At 30.8% G+C, this 21,794-nt stretch overlaps 1 protein-coding gene across 3 annotated transcripts; it reads left to right on the top strand.

Annotated features, from left to right (window-relative positions):
• The first annotated feature begins 11,669 nt into the window (after positions 1–11,669).
• On the top strand, positions 11,670–21,258 carry LOC111302855 (sister chromatid cohesion protein PDS5 homolog C-like). Of its 3 annotated transcripts, none has more exons than XM_022898717.2 (15): positions 11,670–11,772; positions 11,911–12,049; positions 14,062–14,265; positions 14,367–14,548; positions 15,223–15,349; positions 15,436–15,630; positions 15,976–16,023; positions 16,203–17,111; positions 17,250–17,357; positions 18,251–18,324; positions 19,419–19,470; positions 19,605–19,691; positions 19,770–19,813; positions 20,131–20,202; positions 20,275–21,258. In XM_022898717.2, the coding sequence occupies exons 2-15, from the start codon at positions 11,948–11,950 to the stop codon at positions 20,834–20,836; spliced, it is 2,766 nt and encodes a 921-aa protein (XP_022754452.2). In that variant the 5' UTR covers positions 11,670–11,772; positions 11,911–11,947; the 3' UTR covers positions 20,837–21,258. The 3 variants fall into 3 exon arrangements, with proteins under 3 accessions (XP_022754452.2, XP_022754453.2, XP_089598022.1); XM_022898718.2 differs by having other exon boundaries at positions 11,670–11,833; XM_089741896.1 differs by lacking the exon at positions 15,976–16,023.
• The last annotated feature ends 536 nt before the right edge of the window (positions 21,259–21,794 follow it).

Below are 21,794 nucleotides of genomic sequence, written 5' to 3'. Positions count from 1 at the left end.
GAAGTGTGCATAGCTTTATATGATGAGTCATGCATGAAGAGAAGCATTATGGAAAACTAACAACTTTCGATATGTAGTGAAATTTTTATTGTTGATTCAAGTAAAATGAAAACTTATGGCTCCTTACCATTCCACCGTCACTTTCCCATGCCGTATTTTATTTGTTTAAAGACATAAAATGATAAAAAAAGGACTTTAACAAATTCTACAACTACAAATCCTAGTATCTATATTTGGAAGACTTTTGTTCTTCTTTTTTTTTTAGTTGTTGGTGGAATTTTCTAAGGCCATAATCACCACTACCTTTCCTCTAACCAGCTCTCCTCTAAGAAACCAATCAAAACACAAACCAACCATAATACTTATAGCATCAATACATGAAAGAAGCTTGAAACTAGATTAGCAACTATATCCATGTATAAGGCATCAACCAAAAAAATGATCACGGCATTAAAAATAGACACCGTTCTAACTAAACTAACAAATTTGCATCAAACAAGCTAGTATATAGTGAGGGTGAAGGCAACAAACATAAAAGAAAAATGAGCTTTGTTTATAGAAATGACAAGATCCACAAAAAAAAACAACAACAAAAAAGGCTACATTTGCACTCTTTTTTTCTCCAAAGAAATGCTTCCTTCCTCCCTCTTTTTTTTTTGTCGGTAGCTTTTTTTTCCTTTTAGGCAGCCTCTCCACTCTTTTTCCTGTTCTTTTTTTCTTCTTCTCTTTCCCTCTTTCTCTATTTAGCTTCATTTTATTTTTTTTAGCTATTTTCTTCTCTTTTTTCTTTTTTACATTTTGTTCTTTTTTTTTTCAGCTTTTTAGCCCCTTTCTTTTCTAGCTCTCCCCTCTTTTGTTCGATTGGCAGCCCTCCTTTAAGGTCAAACAAAAAAAAATCTCATTTTATTGATTACAGACCTTTAGATGAGATCTCATCCAAGGGTCAAAGTTTCTCTTTTTTTCTTTTCAAGGAATCACCTTTGGCCATTAGATCAAGATCAATAAAAGATCCAATGATCCACAATAGTCAATGCAAATGTTAGATTTTTATACCCTCCAAACCCATAAAAATATTATTTTACCCATAGTGTAAAGTTTTTGGTATTTAAGTCATTTTCTTATAAATCAATGTTCCCATGCTCAATTTTGGGATTTTAAAACACAAAAAATGGTGAAATATTATAGAATTAAGATTTGAAAAGTTTCATGAAAATTTGAGCTCGAAAAGGTCAAATTACTAAAATACCCTTATAGGGGTATTTTGATAATTTTACATTTCTCGGGTACTACTGTAATTTCAAATGCATTAAAAATCATAAAATATTATGAAATTGAGATATGAAAAGTTTCATAAAAATTTGAGCTCAAAAAGATCAAATTATGAGAATACCCTTATAAGTTTATTTTGGTAATTTCAAATTTCTTTCAGTGCAATAAAAATTTTTAGTATTTTAAAAATCACTAAATTTAATTTTATACTACATTGATTCCAATTAGGTTGTGAATTTGAAGGATTGATCCCGATTCTATTTATTTTGACTAAGTTTTATATAATTTTGACTAAAGTTGACTTTGGGGTTTTTCCGTTTTGTTTAGTCTTTACTTTCCATACATTCATGTGAAAAAAAATCATCCATATAAATCCCATGCAAAAGAGTTTGACAGTAATTACATGGTCTCCTTTTTTTTTGTTCATTAGATTTAAATATTGATGCATTTTATAGGCTCTTTAATAAGCCTTTTTATGAACTTCAAATGGGTTTTGTTCAATCATGCTAAAATATTCTAGATAAAATTTGGTATCTACAATAAATAAGGTAAATAAAGAGAACTTCAATTCCATTAGAAATAGAATTTTTTAAAATTAATAATTCTCACCCAAGTTAATCCTAATCCTAAACTTTCTCTGATAAGAATTATCACCAAACCCAAATTTCAATTTTTTTTCGATTTATTCCCTTTTTTCCTTTTTTTTTTTATTTTGAAAGAATGAGATAACATAAAAAATGAGGTAAAAAAAATTGAATATATCTAAAGATAAACAACAATATAGATAATAACAAGAGAATAAATAAGATAAATAAAAATAAAATAATGTATAAAAAAAATACGGTAAAAAATGAAATTTGACAATTAGGCTTAGATCAAGTTCGGGTTTGACTAATTAGGGCTTTTGGGCTTGAAATTAAAATGAGCCTAATTGACTTAGATTCCAGACTAAATGGGGTATCAACAGTTGCCTATCTTTGCATATTTTTTGTGTAATCGAAATTGTGCAAAGATATTGACATCCATAATATTCAAGTTCTAAAAATGAAATAATTTGGGTTGAGACAAAGTTCAAAATGAAATGTGTTGGAGAGAGTCAAAAGGAAAAAAATGATGATTGGACTTAGCTGTAATTAAAAAGTAAGATGACTTAGTCTTAGTCAAAGTTAGAAAATGAAATGACTTAATCTTAGCTGAAGTCAAAAAATAAAATGACACGATCTTAACCGATGTTGAAAAATAAAATGACTTGGTCTTAGCCGAAGTTAAAAAATAAAATGACTTGATCTTAGCCGATGTTGAAAAAATAAAATATATATTTTGGACTAAGCCAAAGTTGAATAATGAAAGCGTCTAGATTAAGTCAATGTCAAAAAATGAAAATGACCGGACTGAGCCAAGGTCAAAAATGAAATTGACTAGACTAAACCAAGGTAAAAAATAAAAGTGATTGGACTTAGCCAAGGTAAAAAATAAATGTGATTAGACTAAACCAAGGTAAAAAATGAAAGTGATTGGACTAAATTAAGGTCGAAAATGAAGATGATTGGATTAAACCAAGGTTAAAAATAAAGGTGATCGGATTGAGCTAATATCAAAAATGAAAATGATCAGAATGAGCCAAGGTTGAAAAATAAAGGTGAACGAATTGAGCTAAGGTCAAAAATAAAAGTGACTAGATTGAACCAAAATTGAAAATAGAAATGACCGGACTAAACTAAGGTAAAACCTGAAAACAACCGAACTGAGCCAAAGTCAAAAATGAAAAGAATCAGACTGAATCAAAATCAAAAATAAAAATGACCAGATTGATTCAAAGTCAAAAATGAAAGTGATCGGATTAAACCAAGGTTAAAAATAAAGATGATCAAACTGAACTAAGGTTGAAAATAAAAGTGTTCGAACTGAACCAAGGTCAAATATGAAGGTGACTGGATAGAGCCAATGTAAAAAATGACTAAGTTTAAGCCTAAGTAGAAATATGACATCAAACATTCTTAAAAATAATAACCATAAGTTTTAAAGATCATGCTTGAAAGTCATATAAATCGTACTTAAAGGGTTTTGAGATTATCCTCGGAGGACTTTCAATTCCTATTCACTTCTTAAGACAGATAAATATTTCTTGAAACTTTTCATTAAGAGTTAAAGTTTTATCTTTTTCTCAATCAAAGATTATCTTTTAAAAAATTTTCTCAACCGAGGACTTACTAGTTTTAAATTCTTTAAAAAATTCTTATCCTTTTGCTAATTCATATTTCTTGTTTGTAATGAAAGTCATGAATGTAATGTATAAGATGTGATGAATGCACCCATAATTATGGTAAAAAAGGTTCTTAAGACTCATTTTTCTTTTTATCTTCAAGACTAGTTATCTTCACAGCTTTTATCAACCACTCTATGAATCAAAATATTATACATTTTTCTTAAAATGCGTCTTTCTTCTTTTGAAAGTTCTGTGAATCAACATTTTTACAAATTTTTTTCATCACAATATCTTCATTCTACCTTTATCACTATCAATTTTCCTTTTGAAGTAATGTAAGGATCTTTTATGTATTTTCTTTTTTATTTTTCATCATTCTAATTTTATGAAAAATGTAATTTATTACATATTTTCTTATTATGGGAAAGCAGCAATGGTGAGAAATAAAGTGGTTTAAAGAAAATAGATACTCAATGTAAGAACAAGTCTAATAAAGTATCATAAACATATGGACAATGTCAAAACATATTGTTAGGATAAGTGTTTGGATGAGGTTTGAACATCCAAAATAATGAATATTCAAACAAATTTTGACACTAACCCAAAATTCTCTTTTAAAAACTCATTTTATTGACCTTTGCTCTCTTTAGGCTTCAAATCTAAATCTTGCCCCTTAGCCTATTGGACTCTTGAATGCTCTTAGGCTATCTTTTCATGTTTCCAGCCAATATATCTTCTTTTACTATAATTATTCTTTCAAGTTTTTTATTTAAGTATTTCTTTTCTCTCCTCTTCATTTTTCATTTTTTTTATTTTTTATTTTTTTCATTATTTTATTTTTCATTATTTTTTCCTTTTTTTTTTGCTTCGTTCTCTATTGGCATTCCCATCAAATTCCATATTATCCCTAAAATATAAGATCTCATTGTCTATAAGCATGCTCTAATTCAATAAATGATTATTCAATTTTAGCATTCATATTTAATCGAAATAGATTTTTAAGGCACATAACTAAGGCTATGGTGAAGGGTTATGAAAAATGGATAAAGTAGGTTAAAATATGTGTTTGAAAATGTGTAAACCAAATGATCATCTCTTATCATTTAAAAACACCTTGGCATTTTGCCCGATTTTTTATCAAATGCCTTCATATTTTCTTTCTTTTTTCATTTTTCCTTTCATTTTACTTTTTTTCTTTCAATTTTTTTTTTTTAAAAAGATTCACATACAAGATATTTTTTTCATTTTTTTACCCCAAAAATATTTGTGACTTGTATTTTTTTTACAAATAAATCTTTTTTTCAAACTTTGCCCCTTAATGTAGAGGGTAATCTTTAGTGGGTTTCTTTCAAAGAAATCATAATAAACTCAAAAATGGTAACAAATTAATGATTTTACTTTTTTGAAAGGTAGAAGAAAGATAATCATTACTCATCTTAAATATGAATACTTTCTTTGAAAACCTATATTGAATGAAAGGGAGCTTGTGGATATAAAGTATTACATTCTCACATGGTGGATTTATTTTTGCCTTTTACTGGATAAGGAAAGCATATCATTTTTAATTCACCCAACAAATTAAGGTTTTGAATTGTCAATCTCATCAGTGTGATGAAATTTCCAAGATTGAATCCTAAATTATTGTTACAATTATCCGAACATTCATTACTTAAAATAAAAAGTGAGTGAAATATAAAGGGATATATAAAGTAAGGATAACAACAAAATAAAAAGAAAAATATGTAATGAAATGCAAGTGTCTTTTTATTGAAATGTGAGGTAAATATAAGATAAACACATAAAAGACTATCCTAAAAAGCTCTAAAAACATTTTCTCAAAATAATGCTTTTGTATCATTAAGAAATTTCAGTGATGTTTAGCCTTTTATTATTATCAAACTTGACCAACCCATCATTGATAAGGTTTTATACTTTATGTTTCAAGGCAGCACAATTTTAGGTTGAGTAACCTGTGATCTCATATGATAGTCACATTAAGCATTGGCATTATACCATTATGAGTAGGGGGTTCATTGGCTTAACATGAACAGAAACCAACAAATGATTTTTCATTAGCTGTGACAACAAGTCTACGTATGTCATAGGAATGGGATCAAAAAAAGCCTTCTTGCTATTTTTTTATGATCCCGTCAAATGGCTAGTTTGATTATGAGGTTTTGGGGTAAGCCTCATAATGGGTGTAGTGGTAGGGTTATAGGTATGAGTTAATGGGAAAATATTAGATAGACAGATGACAGGAGATGTTGATAAGGGTAAAATGCTACATTATTCACAGATGGGTAATGAACTGGATACATCAGTGGTAAGTATTAGAGAAAACTTTTGAATTATTAATTAATAAAGCTCACAGCTTAAGCTTTACTCTCTTTTTTCTTTAGCATATCACTTTTCTTCATGTTAGTTGACTATCTCCATTTAGCTTACCATTCTTGATAGCATTTTTTATAATCTTATGCGAGATCATTATGTCAGTAAAATTTTTTGTAGCATTTTTTATCATTTTCTCATAGTAAGGAGCCTTAAGGGTGTTGACAAATAAGATGGTGGTTTTTTTTTAGAAAGAAGTGGTTGAACTTGAGCAGCCATATTCCTCTATCTCTGGGCATATTTTTTAAAAGATTTTGTGACCTTTTTTTTTTCATGTTTTGCAAAAATAGGCAATCTAAAGCCAAGTTTATGATGTGTTAATATTAGGTAATGAATATCTTTGGCAATTCATTCCATGAAGTAATGTGAGTTCTATCTAATTAAATGTACCATATAACAGTAAAACTCATAAAGCTCTCTTGAAATACGTGCATTGATAGTTTTTCATTACTAGCATGAGCAATTATCTTCTTACAGTACATAGTGATATAAGTCACTAGACATTTAGTACCATCATATTTTTCAAATTTTGAGACTTTTAAACTTTGGTGGGATAATTACATCAGGAACCAAACAAAGTTCGACTGCAGCCATAGAGCTATAAAAATCAATTCCCTTAATGACTCGTAATCTTTCTTCGAGCATATTTATTTTCTAATCAGCTTTTAAGTCTTCTAAAAACTTGACCACTTTCAGTAACTTTGGTAAAGATAGAGTTCAATTTCTTCTTTACCTTTGAATTGTCTAAGTTGGGGACTTATATTGGCTCTACTGCCTTTTTAGTAAATATAGAGTTCATAAAACTTTGGTAATGCCCATGATTTGATGCAAATGGCATTCTTAGGTAAGTATACCCTACAAAGAATGTAAACTACTATGATAGATTACCTTGGATAGACTGGGTTTAATATGGGCCATAATTAGAAAGATAAAAAAGATCAACAACATCTTGTGAGGGATGGTCTTGTGGGCTGGCATTTTTTTCTACAGTTTTCTCTCTGTTCAATTTATTCATAGTTTTTAGAATTTTATTCAACTCTCTCTTAAGTTCTTTTTGGGCCCTCTCTATCTTTTCAAAGAGATTTGCATTTTCTTGTTCCATTTGTCTAGGTTGAGCTCTAATGTTAATATTGTATTAATGGTGAATGGGTTAAACTAGATTCTTAAATAGTAGAGCTATCTTTGAACCTTGTATACCATAATTAGTATGCTTATGTTACTAAGTGTGTATATGAAGAAGTTTTTAAAATTAATCTTACTTTTTTAAGAATATTATATGCATGAATGAATGAATGCATTGAATGCTTGACACAACAAATTATGATACATAAACACATGAATGTATGCACAATAATGTATGAATATATGTATTGATATTTGTCACATTATGACGCATAGATGACTACATATGTTAATGATACTAGATTATAATACAACATACAACAACTTAACAATAAATAAGGATAAAAAAAATTTGTCATGAAGTTAAGATAAATGAAGCTAAAAAAGTCCACTCATATGTCTTAACTAGTGTTACATTCTAATAATAGGTAGATATAGCTCTAACTTAAGATTGGCTTCTTATGTTTTATTATATGTGGTTTGAATTAAATCTAAAGGTTTCCAAATTGTTTCTCATATCATTGTCTATTACAAACTAGTAAGGCATTCCAATCATCACCCACATAGGCTATAAGTGGAAATGATTCAATTTGAGCAAAAATATTTTGCTAACCCATATAGAGACATGAAATCTTACGAAAGCATAAGTATTTTACTCTCTCCTAAGGGACAGAGTCTGAGTATAGAGCTCATGTTATATACGTGCAAATGAATGACATAATATTAAAAGTTTGAAAAATAAATATTAAAAGCTTGAAAAATAAATCAAGAAGAAAAAAATATCTTTTTAAGGAAAACATTCAAGGAACACATTTGGCTTGGATAACATAAATTCATTTACTAGCTTAACTCTTGGCTATCCCTAGAGAGTCACCAAATTATCATAATATATAGATCCATGAATCTTTCGCTAGATTTGACTTTAAAAGTAGCCCTAATCTTTTTTTTTTGTTTAAGTATGATTGGTCACCTAATTAAATCTGTCTCATTTTAAAGAGAAATCCTAAACTTAACTTAGGTATCTTTAAAAGATAGATTTTAGCCTACGAACTAATGCTAGGTCTAAGAGTATGATTACATATGATGAATGTTATAGCATCCTTACAGTGCCTAGCGAAAGATGTACTAACTTGATTTCGTGTTATCCAAGCCTTGAATATATTTATATTTTACCAAGTAAATTTAATTATTGAAAAATGATCTTAAGATTACTCCAATCATTTGGTAGTAATTTAAGATAATTTTTTCACATCATGAGTATTCATAAAGACTCTTGTCCCACTCTTAAGAGGCTTTATCGTTAGATTCATTAACATTTTTTTAGAAAGTTATTATTAAAAATAATCAATAAAATCCTTTAATCATTTGGTAGAATTTTATATCAATGTATATCCCTTCAATTGTTTAGTGGGATTTTTATTTCAAACTTTTTTGTGAAAATTAAAAAAAAAAAGTCATTAAGTTTTTCAATAGTTTGGTAATATTTGATTCAGAAATTTAAATTCTCCAATCATCTAGTAAGAGTGAAAATTTGTTTTTTTCTCTAAAAATTCATTATGAAATTTTCTAATCATTTGGTAAAATTCATAATTCAAGATTTAAATCCTCTAATTATTTGGTAGGATTGAAAATTTATTTTTTAAAATTATTTATAAAATTCTTCAATTATTTGGTGAAATTCATAATTCAAGATTTAAATCCTTCAATCATTTGGTATGATTGAAAATTTATTTTTCAAAATTGATTATGAAATTTCAAATCGTTTGGTAGAATTCATAATTCAATATTAAAATTGTCTAACCATTTGGTGGGATTGATTCTAAAACATTCTTAATTTAATTTTCTTATCAAATCCCTTTTTTTTATGCTTTTATTGATGTATCAAATAATTACAAAATTTTTCATAAAATGATGTATGTAATAGAATAAATAAATGAAAAAGAAAACTAAGTGAAAAACAAATGGGAAAGGAAAAAAAAATACCAAAACTTTGTATCAGAGCTCAACTTGAATCTGTCTGGAATATGACATGCCGACTGTCAAAGCTTGGGCTTGATTATGAGAATAAATAAATATATTGGACTTGATTAATTCAAAACTTTGGCACAAGCAAATTATAAGATGAACCTGGCCCAAGTCTTAATTAAATACCAAATACCACTTGCTTTTCTTTTATTGTTTTATTGGACTTTCACTTCTAGTTTCTTCTTATCTTTTTTCTTGTCTCCACTTTTTGTACAATTAAACTTTACTTCTTCATAAAACATAGCCACCATCTCAACCTTTAGCTACCATTCATGATTCCTTTTTTTATTTCCTTTCTTTATTAAGCAACCCTATTTGTTGCTTCACAAAACCAAAAATTTTTTTGCTGTTGAGGTGCCACCGCGTTGCGAGTTGTCAGTTTTATTGACTTCAACCACCATACTCCTTTTGTTTTGCTTATTTTCTAAGTATCCCTCTTTTTCCTTTTTTTGAAAACCCAAAATAGGTTGCTAAAGACAAACCTAAAAACTAACAACTCGAAAATAAAAAAAGAAAATCCTAATTTTTCAACCCTCCCTTGGGTTTCATCCCCAAGAACTAATCCCCAAATCTCTAAGATCAAGCCACTACAATTTCCACTCATCCTTCTTTATTTTTTTTTTTCTGTTTTTAATGTTTTTGTTGTATGTGATTAGAGATAAAAGGCAAATCAAGAGAACTTCAATTCCATTAGGATTAGAATTTTTTAAAACTAATAATTATCACCCCAGGTTAATCCTAATCCAAAACTTTCTCTAATAAGAATTATCACCAAACCCAAATTTCAATTTCTTTCGATTTATTCCCTTTTTTCCTTTTTTATTTTTAAAGAATGAGATAATATAAAAGATGAGATAAAAAAGAAATTGAATATATCTAAAAAGAAATTGAATATATCTAAAAATAAACAATGATAAAGATAATAATAAGAGAATAAATAGGATAAATAAAAATAAAATAATGTATAAAAAAGTATAGTAAAAAAAATATAAAATTTGACAATTGGGCTTAGATAAAGTTCGAATGTATATATATAATTATATATATGCTATAAATCTTAACTTGCAATGTATATACCTATTTATTAACATTAATGCAAGATTTAGATTCAAGTTTCTTTATCAAAGGTGAGAAACAAATCGAAAAAATCGAAAACCGATTCAAAATTGTAATGTTTGATTTGATTAGAATTAATTTTTTTATTTGACTTTATTAAATTTGAATATTAAATATATATATTAAATTTAGATTGAATTTTGCATCGAAAAGTTGAAAATCGAATTGAATTATATATTTATATTAGTTTATATATTTTTTAAATTTTTTATAAAATAAAATAATTATTTCATATTTAAATCTATTTAATATATTAAAAATCAAATTAAAATAATATATAAAAAATTAAAATTTAAAATTTAAAAATTGATGAATTGAACAAAATTAAATTGGTAGAATTCAGTTCAACTCGAATCAATTTTCAAAAGAATTTGGTTTAAATTAGGATTAAATTTGAAAATTTTATAATATTATATATTATCTAAAAAATTAAATCAAATCTGATATAATCCTAATTATTATTATCTCTATTTGTTATTAACAATCTTTTCTAACAAATAATTTGTAAATTTAATGTAAATATTTTACGAAATCTACGATTTGTCTTGATTTAGAAATGAAAAAATCTTTCCCTCACCTTAAATTTTTTTATAAAAAAAAATTAATGAGTTGAGATTTTGGAATAATGATGGTGGAGAAGAAAAAAATGAAAAATAAAAAAAATAGAAAACCACATTTTGCATTTATTGTATCCTTTTCAAAATATTTAACATGCCAAAAGTTTTATACTAAAAATAACAGTAGTAAAATTAAAATATGAAAAAGACCCAAGTGAATCCACTGAACATGTGAAAAAATTTGCCCTGTCATCACCTTCATACATAAAAATAATAATATTGCTACAAATTAAATTGATCAAAGAAATTTGACAAGTGAATTCATGCATATGCACGTTGTTAAGAGACAGTAACCAAAAATTGACAGTTTATTTTTATTCGTATATGCTATATATAATTTTATTTCATACATAGTACTTGATTTTTTAATCTTAGAAAGGAAAAATGTGAAGAGACACATTTGTTCAGAGAAGCTTCCAAAATAAAAAAGTTATAAATTTATGTCAATAATAGTATGATATATTAATACAATAATAAACTTTTTTTCTTTTAATAATTAACAAGCTCAAATAAAAAGAAATACAAATTATTAGTCTTTTGCAAAGTTTTTATTTGGTATCTGGCCAAAATATATTTTTGGTAATTATGTAAAATTGCTTAGGTGTATTGGACTGTGTTAATCAGTTTTCCATAAAAATGAAAATAATTGGGTTTTTGGCAGAAATGACATTTCGACTGAATAAAAAATGGAAAGGACACAAGGTAACAATAAAATCAAGCGGTTCAAGAAACCCCAAGTGGTCCCCACACCTGAAAATCCAAAGGTGGATTTGAACCCTGTAATTTAATTCCATTTCATAAGCGCGGCGGATCCGCCCCCAAAAAATAATAATAATAATAATAAACAGTCCGGCGGAGAAAGGAGGAAAACAAACCAGCACCTAAAGTTTTTTAAATAAAATTTTTTTTTTTTACGGTATTCCCCTGCAAAAGTTTTATTCACAAAAAAAAAAAAAAAGGAAAGCTCAGTCATCACTTTCTCACTTTCTGGCTCCGAAAAGAAAAACGAAAACCCTAACTTTCTCTCGAGTAAATCCCCTTTCTCTCTTGCTGAATCTGGCTGTCGTCTTTTCAATTTGTGGTTTTTCCCGTGAGTTTCTAGGTTTCAATGGTGTGAAATCGAGGCCTTAGACTCAGTTTTTAAAGGATCTGTTTCTGTATATTTAGGTACATAAAATAATTTTGTTCATCGAGAGAAATAGCTATGGCGGCATCTGATAAAGAGCTGGAGCTACTGTTAATGGAGGCTGGGAACAGGCTCGTTGAACCTCCCTCGTCAGTTGATGAGCTCATACCTCTCCTTGACGTAATTCATAATCCTCCTTTTAGTCTTTTCCCTTGATTTCGTTTCACTCTATTTTGTTCTTTTTTTATTCTCTGATTTATGTGCTTTTATCATTCATGCGGTTTCAATATTTTTGGCGTGTGATTTTTATTTTTCTGCTATTATAGTTAGTTGCATTTTTCCCATTGTGATCTACTTTTACCTTTGTTGTAAAGTTTTCTTCTTTTGCATGTTTTCACGTGTTTAATTCTGCTTCTTCCATTACTGTTATAAGCTTGAACTGATTTAAAAGTATTTCCTACCCATGGATATTGATTAACACTCTTAACTGTTGTCATTTCTCTGTATTTTCTTTAGATATATTACTACATATATGTTTTTGAATTTGCTAAATGTGTGATATGTACAACGGGTTTGCTGTACTAGACTTTCAATGCTAGAAAGTTACGTGTTTTTGAATGCAATGCTATGCAGTAGCAAAGATTTGGATGAAATGATTTTGAAATTTTGAACTTATTTCAAATTCAAAAATGTGTGCGAGCAGCATTTAAGTACGTGTATGAGTGCGCGCGTGTTTCTTGTCTATATGCAGCATAACGGTCTTGATGCTTCCTAAAGGGAATCTCTTATAAGGCTTTAAGTTCGTGAAATCCTTGGAACTGGTATAATAAATATTGTACTTGATTTTTTTGTTTAGTTAATTAAGCAAGAGCTATGTTTGGCAATTAATTTTTTACAGGTGAGGTGAAATTTTTAATGACTTATTTGCGATGACATTGAAAAGCATCAGAAGTTAATATGGAAAGTATTTGTAGATATTGTGTGAAAACATTCCTAGTAAGGATGGATTTTTTTGGGCATGCGAGATTATGTTTTTATTGCACAAAACATAGATGTTAATCGGTGTATTTTTTTTTTTTTGTAAATATCTTGTCTCCTTCCTTAGAGGGACAAAGCATAGCTAATTGTTTTTTTTTTTTAAACTTCATTAAATCATATTATCTTTTTCTTCTATACCTTTAGGAAGATCTGTTGTGCCATAATTTCAGGTGTCTAAGTAAGGGAGCTATTAGAATCCAGAATGAATGCATATTTTGCTTGGTCCCTCTAAGGAAGGAGACAAGATATTTACAAAAATGAATACACCGATTAATTTCAGTTGTCTAAGTAAAGGAGCTATTAGAATCCACAATGAATGCATAAAACAGAAGCTCAACTCCACACTTGATAGTGTACCTTATTATGATGGAATTTGCAACCTTTTCAGTTTTCATCTGCCCCCCAACTCTATTACAAATGATAACATTAAAGAAGACTCTAGAATTGTGATAATACATGAAACTCTGTTGCTATCACCTGTTTGGATAAGGTTATGTTATTTATGACTCAAAGCAAGAAAACTTTGAACAGAGTTTGCAAAAAAGTGGTGGTGGACACTGTTCAGGAAACTGTTCATCATTTTTTGGTAGATTGTTTGTCTGCTATCTATCTCTTTTAAGCTATCTCCTTATATTTAGTGTTTATTAGGGTTTTACAACTTGTTTTTGTATAAGCGGCTGCAAGAAAACCGTGTATTAATTCCGTTGTAGGATGACTCTTTAGGAAAATGGAAATCTAAGGAATTGCAATGTGATTTCAGAGATGGGTGTTTGCTGATGTCTTAGTTGTATAGCAAATTAGTAATGATAGGGTGTTAGATACCTTTTAATTTGTCTTTGGTTTATTGTCAATTTGAACTAGAATTATTTCAATTATTTTTCCCTTTTTGTCTCCCTATTAGTCAAGGGGATACTTTTAAGTGTTGCTTTTGTTCACTGCCTGTGGTGCCCTGGCGGTTGGCTGTTTCGTAGAGTGTTATTGATGTATAAATGATTTTTGAGAAGTTCCTAATGATTCTTCAGATGATCAACTGTTTGTCTGAATTTTTAGGTACTTTAATATCCCTTTTGTTGTGCCTTATGCTCGTTCTTTTTAATTGATACATTTTACATTGATGATGATTGTTTACTCTTTTCTATCCTCGGTAAATATAGCAAGTTGAGAGTTTTCTTTCAAGGGTGGAACAATCACCAAGCCAATCAATGCAAAATGCTCTCTCCCCATCACTCAAAGCATTGGTTGCAGAGCAGCTTTTCAAAAATCATGATGATGATGTCAAAGTTGCAGTTGCTGCTTGCATCAGCGAGATAACAAGGATAACCGCTCCAGATGCTCCATACGATGATGACCAAATGAAGGTACTTTGAATTCATTGTTTTTGGATACTTTTGCAGATTTTATATTCATTTTAAAATCATTTTCTGCATTGAAGTATTGATTCCTATTAATGTGTATGCAGGAAGTTTTTCAACTGATTGTATCATCGTTTAAAAATTTATCTGACAAGTCCAGCCACTCATTCATTAAGAGAACCTCGATTCTTGAAACTGTTGCCAAAGTCAGATCATGTGTGGTGATGTTGGATCTTGAATGTGATGCACTAATCATTGAGATGTTCCAGCATTTTCTTAAGGCAATAAGGTAAAAAATAATTTCTTGATTGCAGAGTGCATGCTCTTGTTGATAATTTTTCATTAGCTTAAATCTTCAGCTATTGTTTCCTACCTTCTATCTGAATTGTAATTTCTCAAAATTTTACAAGATGATTATTGCTTTTGAAAATGTTCTCCTTTCAGTTCTATCTTGATCTTTCATGTTATGGATCTATGCTATAGAAAAACTGTTTTCGTATATTACGGGATGACTCAGGTTGCTGTGAATTTTGAAATATGGGTTTAAACTGATAGACTGCTATATAGGTGTTTGAAAATAGAGATTATGATCCCTCTCAAGTTTCCTGGAACTTAAAGATCTCATTGAGTAGGTGCCTATGTTAGATTTGAGAGACAGTGGGAAGGCCAGTAATTTACAAATTGATTTCCAAATCTTCAGTTCCAGCTAATCAAAACAAAGTTTAAGTGCTCTTTTCAGAAATCTGTCTCTTTTCCTTTCTGGGAGCATTTTTGTTTTCTTTTCCACCTCATAATGCCTTTGTCTGTAGTTGAGGCTTATTTCTCAAATCAAAATTTTGTTTTCATCTTGTTATGTTCATCCTTCTGTAAGGATAATTTATTAGTTTGGATTACTATTACAAAAAGAGTAAAAAGTGGTTTAGAGCATACATTCTAAAGATTCTTCTTTTAATTGTTTTTCAGGGATTATCATGCGGAGGCTGTCTTTACATCAATGATGACTATTATGACCCTTGTATTGGAAGAAAGTGAAGACATCTCTGCAGAGCTGCTCTCCCCGCTCTTAGCTAGTGTAAGGAGGGATAATGAGGTCTGTTATAAATTGAGTCACTTACTGCCCTTTACTTTTCTTCTATAATATTGTTTAATTCACCTAGGGTTCCTATTTCCTCTCAGGAAGTTCTTCCGGTTGCTCGGAGGTTGGCAGAGAGAGTGCTTGAAAACTGTGCATCAAAGCTGAAACCTTACCTAACACAAGCTGTAGAGAACTTGGGGATTTCTTTTGACGAGTATAGTAGTGTAGTTGCTTCCATATGCCAAGTGACATCTGGCGCTGTGGAGAAGAATGATGCTGCTACTGACAAACGTGTGGTAATCATCTTGCTTGTATCTGAACATAATTCCATAAATCCTTTTTGTTTGAGGGCAATTATTTATTTATTTTTTGCTGTGTTTCTGTATGCCTTTCCTCTCTGCATTTCATGCTACTTGATTATATAAGGTTCAAAGCTTTTTGTTTAATTTGTGTATGGCACTTTGTTATTGGTCTTTTTTGTGTATTTACTTTTTTCAATTCTTTTTTTCAAGATATCCTTCTAATCAGGATAAGTTTTTGCCTTGTGTTGACACTTTTCTGATATCTTTTATGCTTTCTTCGCTGAATGTAGAGTTGATTTAGTCTCTTCAATTTTTCTTTTTTGGGTTAATTTGCTGTAGAATGATGAGAGCAAACCAACAGAGGCACATTTGGACAAGCCAACCCAGGCATGTTTTGTTTCATATATTTATTATCAATTTAAGTGTTCTACATATGTGCGTGTGCATGCGTGTGCGTGTGTGTGTGTGGATTCAAGTGTTTCCTTTTTTATTATATTCAACTTTTATATTTTTTAGAATTTAATGCTTGAAATGAGTCATTAATATATCCTCAAATTCTCTATTAGGATGATAAAGAGATTCCTAAAGAAGCAGTTTCAAATAAGCAAGTTGATCTTGCAAATGAAAAGTCTACCAAGTTAGTAGTAAGCAATGGCATTTTGCAAACTGCTGAGGATGATTTGCTGGCTGATTCAAACTCTGTAAAGAAGCAAGAGGATGGCCATCTTTCTGATACATCCAAGAATGCTGATACATTAACTGTTGCTGAACCTGATAGATTGGAAGCTGAGAAAGTGGTCAATTCAGATTGTAAGTCAGAGCAAAGTACTATGGAAAAAGGGAGGAAATCTGACTTGAAATCAAGCGAACCTTCTGATAGCTCTCATGTCGATGAGAAGGATGCTGAGACCTTAACAGACCATAAAAGTGACAGCAAGGATGACATTGGTTCACCTCGTGAGGATCTGTCCGTTGACGGGGCTGTATACTTGGAAAATAAAAGAGAGACAGATGTTCTGCCTTCCTCACCAAAAGCAACTGAGGATGTTGCTTCCCCAACACGCAGTGGGACTGTAGCTGATGATATTCATTCCAAAAGGGCTGCACGGCCAAAAAGGAAAGAGAGCTTGAGCAGGGAGACCACATCTTCTGTTGATGATGTCTCTAAGAAGGCAGGTGAAGGAACAAGTGACTCAGAAGCAAAAACAAATCGACGATCAGGGAAAAAGGTTGCTACTGTTGTTTCCAACAAGAATAATATTCCAGCTGATGTGGATGAAACTAAGAAAGAAAGTGGCACTGCAAGTGATTTAGAGGCAAAATCACTGAAGCAGTCGACCAAGAAGGTGGATTCAAGCAGTAATAATGTAGATGGATCCTCATCAAGGCAACTGGAGAATAAGAAAAGGCGAGCTCGGGGAAAAATTGTTCCTGAGAAAGATGGAACAAAAACCTCAACCAAGAATGATGATGAGGTGCTTACTTTTTGGCTTTTATGTTGTAATTTAGCTATTCTATTTGCAATTTTCTTTATTAAAAGCTTTATTATTTATTTATTTAGCTGTTCTTGATCCTTCAATCAAGGGAATCATTTTGTCTTATTATTTATTTAGGAAATGGTTGCTTCTCCAAAGTCAGTGAAGCCAAACAAACATGATTCTCACATGGAGGAGATCCCTAAGACAAATTCCAAGAGAAAGCAAATCCCAAATAAAGAAAAAGTAAGTGTCTCTAGGTACCAGAGTGTTGAGATTGCATTTGTCTTCTACTTTTATGAGTCTTTTTGCATCTTTCAAGATGACGTTTTAATGATGGTGTATTGTAGTTTCAGAAGGTTGGATTTTAAATAAAGCGAGCTTTATAGGTGGCCTCTATGATGATCCTTATGGGTTTTGAACTCTTAATGGATTCCCCATTATTGCTTCCTTGATGATTGATTTATTATTCGCAGGCCATTTATCTTTTCTTGCTGTCTTCTTAATCCTCATGTTGTCTTTCTTCTCCATATCGCTCCTGATTGACTGCATTGTACCTTTTGAGTTTTTTGTAAGCATTTTATTTTGGTTAATCTTTCTACTCTTTTTCTTTTGCATCTACTCTCTATCCTTCATATTACTTGCCTCGCTGCTTACTTTTAAGCATCTCTTTACTTTTTTCTTTGTTTCTAAAATATTTTTCCCTTTTCAAAATGATACCTATCTAGCAACATTGCCGCTTTTAACCATCTTGTAGGTCATTTGTCTTTGAAGAGGCGTTTGACATTGCATTGATTTTTCCACAAGTTTCAAGTTTTTATGCTTCCTTGGAGCAGTAATCCTGCAATGCTGTTGTTACTCCTTCCTAAAAGCCTGTAGCAAAACAATGCTCTGCCGCACCATTATTGCATGTGTGTGGGTGCTAACTTTTATATTATTTTGCTGTTTCTTGATATCAAACCTAATTGCCTTTTATCTTGCATTATGGAAAGATTTTGGAGTATATAAGCTCAAATAATTCTGTATGAAATATTGTAAACTTTGTATTTGACTGTTGCAATCTGAACATAATTGAAGTGATGATATTGCATATCCTCTTCTGGAGTCACTTGATTTCTTTTTCATACATTCTTTGTCAGGCATCTGATTCTATAGAATATGGTGAGAATCTGGTTGGCTTGAAGGTGAAGGTCTGGTGGCCAAAAGACCGTGTGTAAGTTTATATTTCTATTTTTCCTTGTTTTATATTGTACAAGTGTTACAGAAGGTGATACTACAAAATAGAAACCATGAAATTTTATTTGTTTTATTTTTTCTCTTATATATGTATGCATATGTGTGGCATGTATCTTAATGTGTGAATGTGTATCCCCTACATAGGTCCAATTTCCTTGTATAATTTTTGTATGTATCCCCCCCTCTCTCTCTCTCTCTCCTTGTGACATAACATTTAGTCTCAAATGGCTCAAATAGTAAGGTCAATAAATTGAAGTTTCTTTCTAGCCTTGCTCCTTATTATCATTTTATAACATTTTCTATAACCTTCTTTTTTTCCCTTATTCTCAGATGCTCAAATCTTATATTTGCTCCAAGAAAAAAAATTGACTAATGGAAAGTGATCTCTTTCAAATGTGTGTGTGTGTGCAAATATATGATTTAAGTATGTTAAAAAAAAGGTTAGAATCTGAGATAAAACTGTACATATAATGAAACCCCAAAGAAATTGGCATAGGCAACTTCCAGTGGTTATCGGTGAACAACTGGTTGTTTTCCCGGTCCTACATAGCAAACTCTTGAAAATAGAACACCTACAAAAAATTGAAAGAACAAGGTAAAAACAAAAGAAAGTTAGAATATGATAACGCAAAAACCAATATCAAACACCAACTATCCCACCAATCTTTTTTATATCTTTACTTTCATATGAATGGAATGGAACTGGACTTATCTTTCCTGCTGGCAAATGGCATCTCATCTCCTTGAAGTTTGTGCTCAGAGATGCTGAATAGAAAGAGTAAATAACTTGTACTAAAGAGTAAATTACTTTGTTATTCTGAATGATGTTGTCTCAAGTGCCATTTGGTTCTTTATTTGAGTTGTCTTGAACTTTGTCCTGGACTGTTAATTTACTACTTCATTCTTCATCAAAATATATTGTATTGTTTTGATTTATTATGCCTTTGCCTTGACCTACTTCGTTCAAGGAACTTAATTATGTAAATGCACATATATAGGAGATTTTCTTTATAAGAGACTTGAATTATGGTTCAATTTCTTTCTCCCCTTAATGAAGTTATTCTTTTGCAGGTTCTATGAAGGTGTTATTGAATCGTTTGATTCTGTTAAAAAGAAGCACAAGGTGACACATCAAATAAGATCGAAGTTTCCTTTTATGTTTTTCTTTTCCTGCGTTCATTACCTGAGGTTTTCCCTCCAACTAGTGATGCTTGAATGTGTTATTTTTTTTTTTTTTTCATTTTCATCTGTCTATAGGTGTACTATAATGATGGTGATGAAGAAATTTTAAGTCTTAAGAGAGAAAAGTGGGAGGTGATTGAAGATGAGTCTGGGTCAAATGAGGTGGGCAGTTATCTAATTTACAGATAATTAACTTTTATTTGATTCATGTTCTAGGTTGCTAACACTTCATTGAAACAGGAAGAAGCAGCTGATCATCCAATTCCTGATGGTTCATCTGAAATGTAGGTGATTCCTATTGCAATTCTCGAATGTTTTAAGTTTGATTGCTTCACAATCTTGGTTCCAGATGGTGTCTGTATTTTGGCCTTGCATGATGAAACTTTGCTTGGTTGTTTTGTGCAGTTTAAGTTGATAAATTTTCCATTCTTTAGCAATGCTAATTTTATGTGAATGCTGGAGTTTACTTTCGGTTTAGAGGTTATTATATTTGGTATAGCTTTGCATTTGCTTGTTGGCTTCTTGGGTTTTCTGGTCTATTTGTCTCATATTCTTGTCTGGGCTTAACTTCTTTTTCCCTTGTTTTGATTTCCATTAACAGGCCTCAAAAGAAGAAAGCAAAAAAAGCTGATCAGCCAAGCAAGAAAACTAAGATGGATGCTTCACCGAAAAGGTTTTTTAATTTTTTCAGATCAAATTTTGCTATGATTCTTTGATTTCTGAAAATTCCAAAATTGGATGGCAGGGGTGGAGGAGCATTGTCTGGAAAATCGAAGGGTGCTGCCATAAAGTCTGGTCACAAAACAATGGAAGATGGTAAAGTGGATGGCAAATCCAAAGATGGCTCCGAGAGTGCCAGTAAATCAGACAATGACAATGTTGCCAAATCCAAGGATCACACCTCCAAAATTGGTAGTAAATCAGTTGACGATGCTTCAAAAGTAGGCAACAAATCTAAGAATGAGGACAGTGGTGACATAGCTAAGTCTACCAAATCCAAGGATGATGGCTGTGTTACGCCAAGAGCTTCCACAAAGTCAAAGCAAGACACGCCAAAGACAGCCAAGGCCAAGCCGGAAAACCCCAAGATTTCGTCTAATTCTAAGGGTCTTAAAAGTGGTGGGAAATCTTATACTGATGGTACTGGGAAATTAAAATCTGGTTCATCAAAGGCGAAAGAAAGTGAGAGTGTGAAAGAGAAGTCTGCCAATTCAGCGAAGGTTGTGGAAGGTACAAAGCGGAAGTCAACAAGTTCATCCAAGGCGCAGGGAAGTGATTCCAAGTCTGGAAAGAAGCAGCGAAGATGAGCCAAAGTTCACTTCAACTGCATTGACATTGCCAAGGGCTGTTTCTCCTGCAACGTGGAACTTGGCTAAATCCTAGTGTTTGTTGCAGACATCTTAGATAATCCTGGTGCTGCGTTCACAGCTAGACATGCATTTGGTATTTTGATGTAGTTCTTAGGTTTGTGGCTAGCAAATATTCACAGTAACTGTAGTTTATAGTGTTTGTAGGGTTAAAGGTTTTTTCTTTTGTGGCTAGATGGAATTCCTATTATTTAAGGTGCAGCAGCATTAGGATACATTGGGTTAGCCTTTTTTGCCTCTAATTAAAGAGTTGCTTTCTATAGATAATGTAATCGATCCCGAAACTTTGTGGAAGCAGTTGGTGGGTGGTGTATCTTCTGTTCAATGCCTTCAATCCTACTGACTGCATTATTTATCTTGCATATATGATTTACCGTGCATGTTTGGTCTGTTGCATATCGCCTAATGAAAAGGGTCGAAGGACTGGCCTACTTTATAGACATCTAGATGTAAGGGAATACGCTCGACAAGATCTTGATTTTTCATCTTTGATGGTATGCGCTTGGGAGATGAATGGTGAGATACGGAATACAGGAACAACACGGCTCACAGTGATAATTGAAAACACGAGATGATGATATTATGAAAATGATAAAAAAATAAGAAATAAGAATATGGTATTAGAAAAATGATAAAAAAAATATGAAAGTGATATGAATTAGAATTTCAATAAAAAATTATATAAATTATATAAATATATATTATGTTTTTTTTATTAAGATAAATTATAATATATAATTTTTATCTAAAATATGATATAAATTCTTAATATTTTATACGAATACAAGAGTTTGGAGATTACTCTTTTTCGTGCATTCTTTATACGTGGTAAGTGATAACAAATTAACAGTCTATTTTTGATCAAGGAAACGCAAGCGTTTTAAGAACTAAGGCCCCT

This window comes from Durio zibethinus, chromosome 13, assembly GCF_047325235.1.
Source record: "Durio zibethinus cultivar Kanyao isolate XHJ-2024 chromosome 13, ASM4732523v1, whole genome shotgun sequence".
Lineage (NCBI taxonomy): Eukaryota > Viridiplantae > Streptophyta > Magnoliopsida > Malvales > Malvaceae > Durio > Durio zibethinus.
This window is presented reverse-complemented; position numbering and strand designations above follow the sequence as displayed.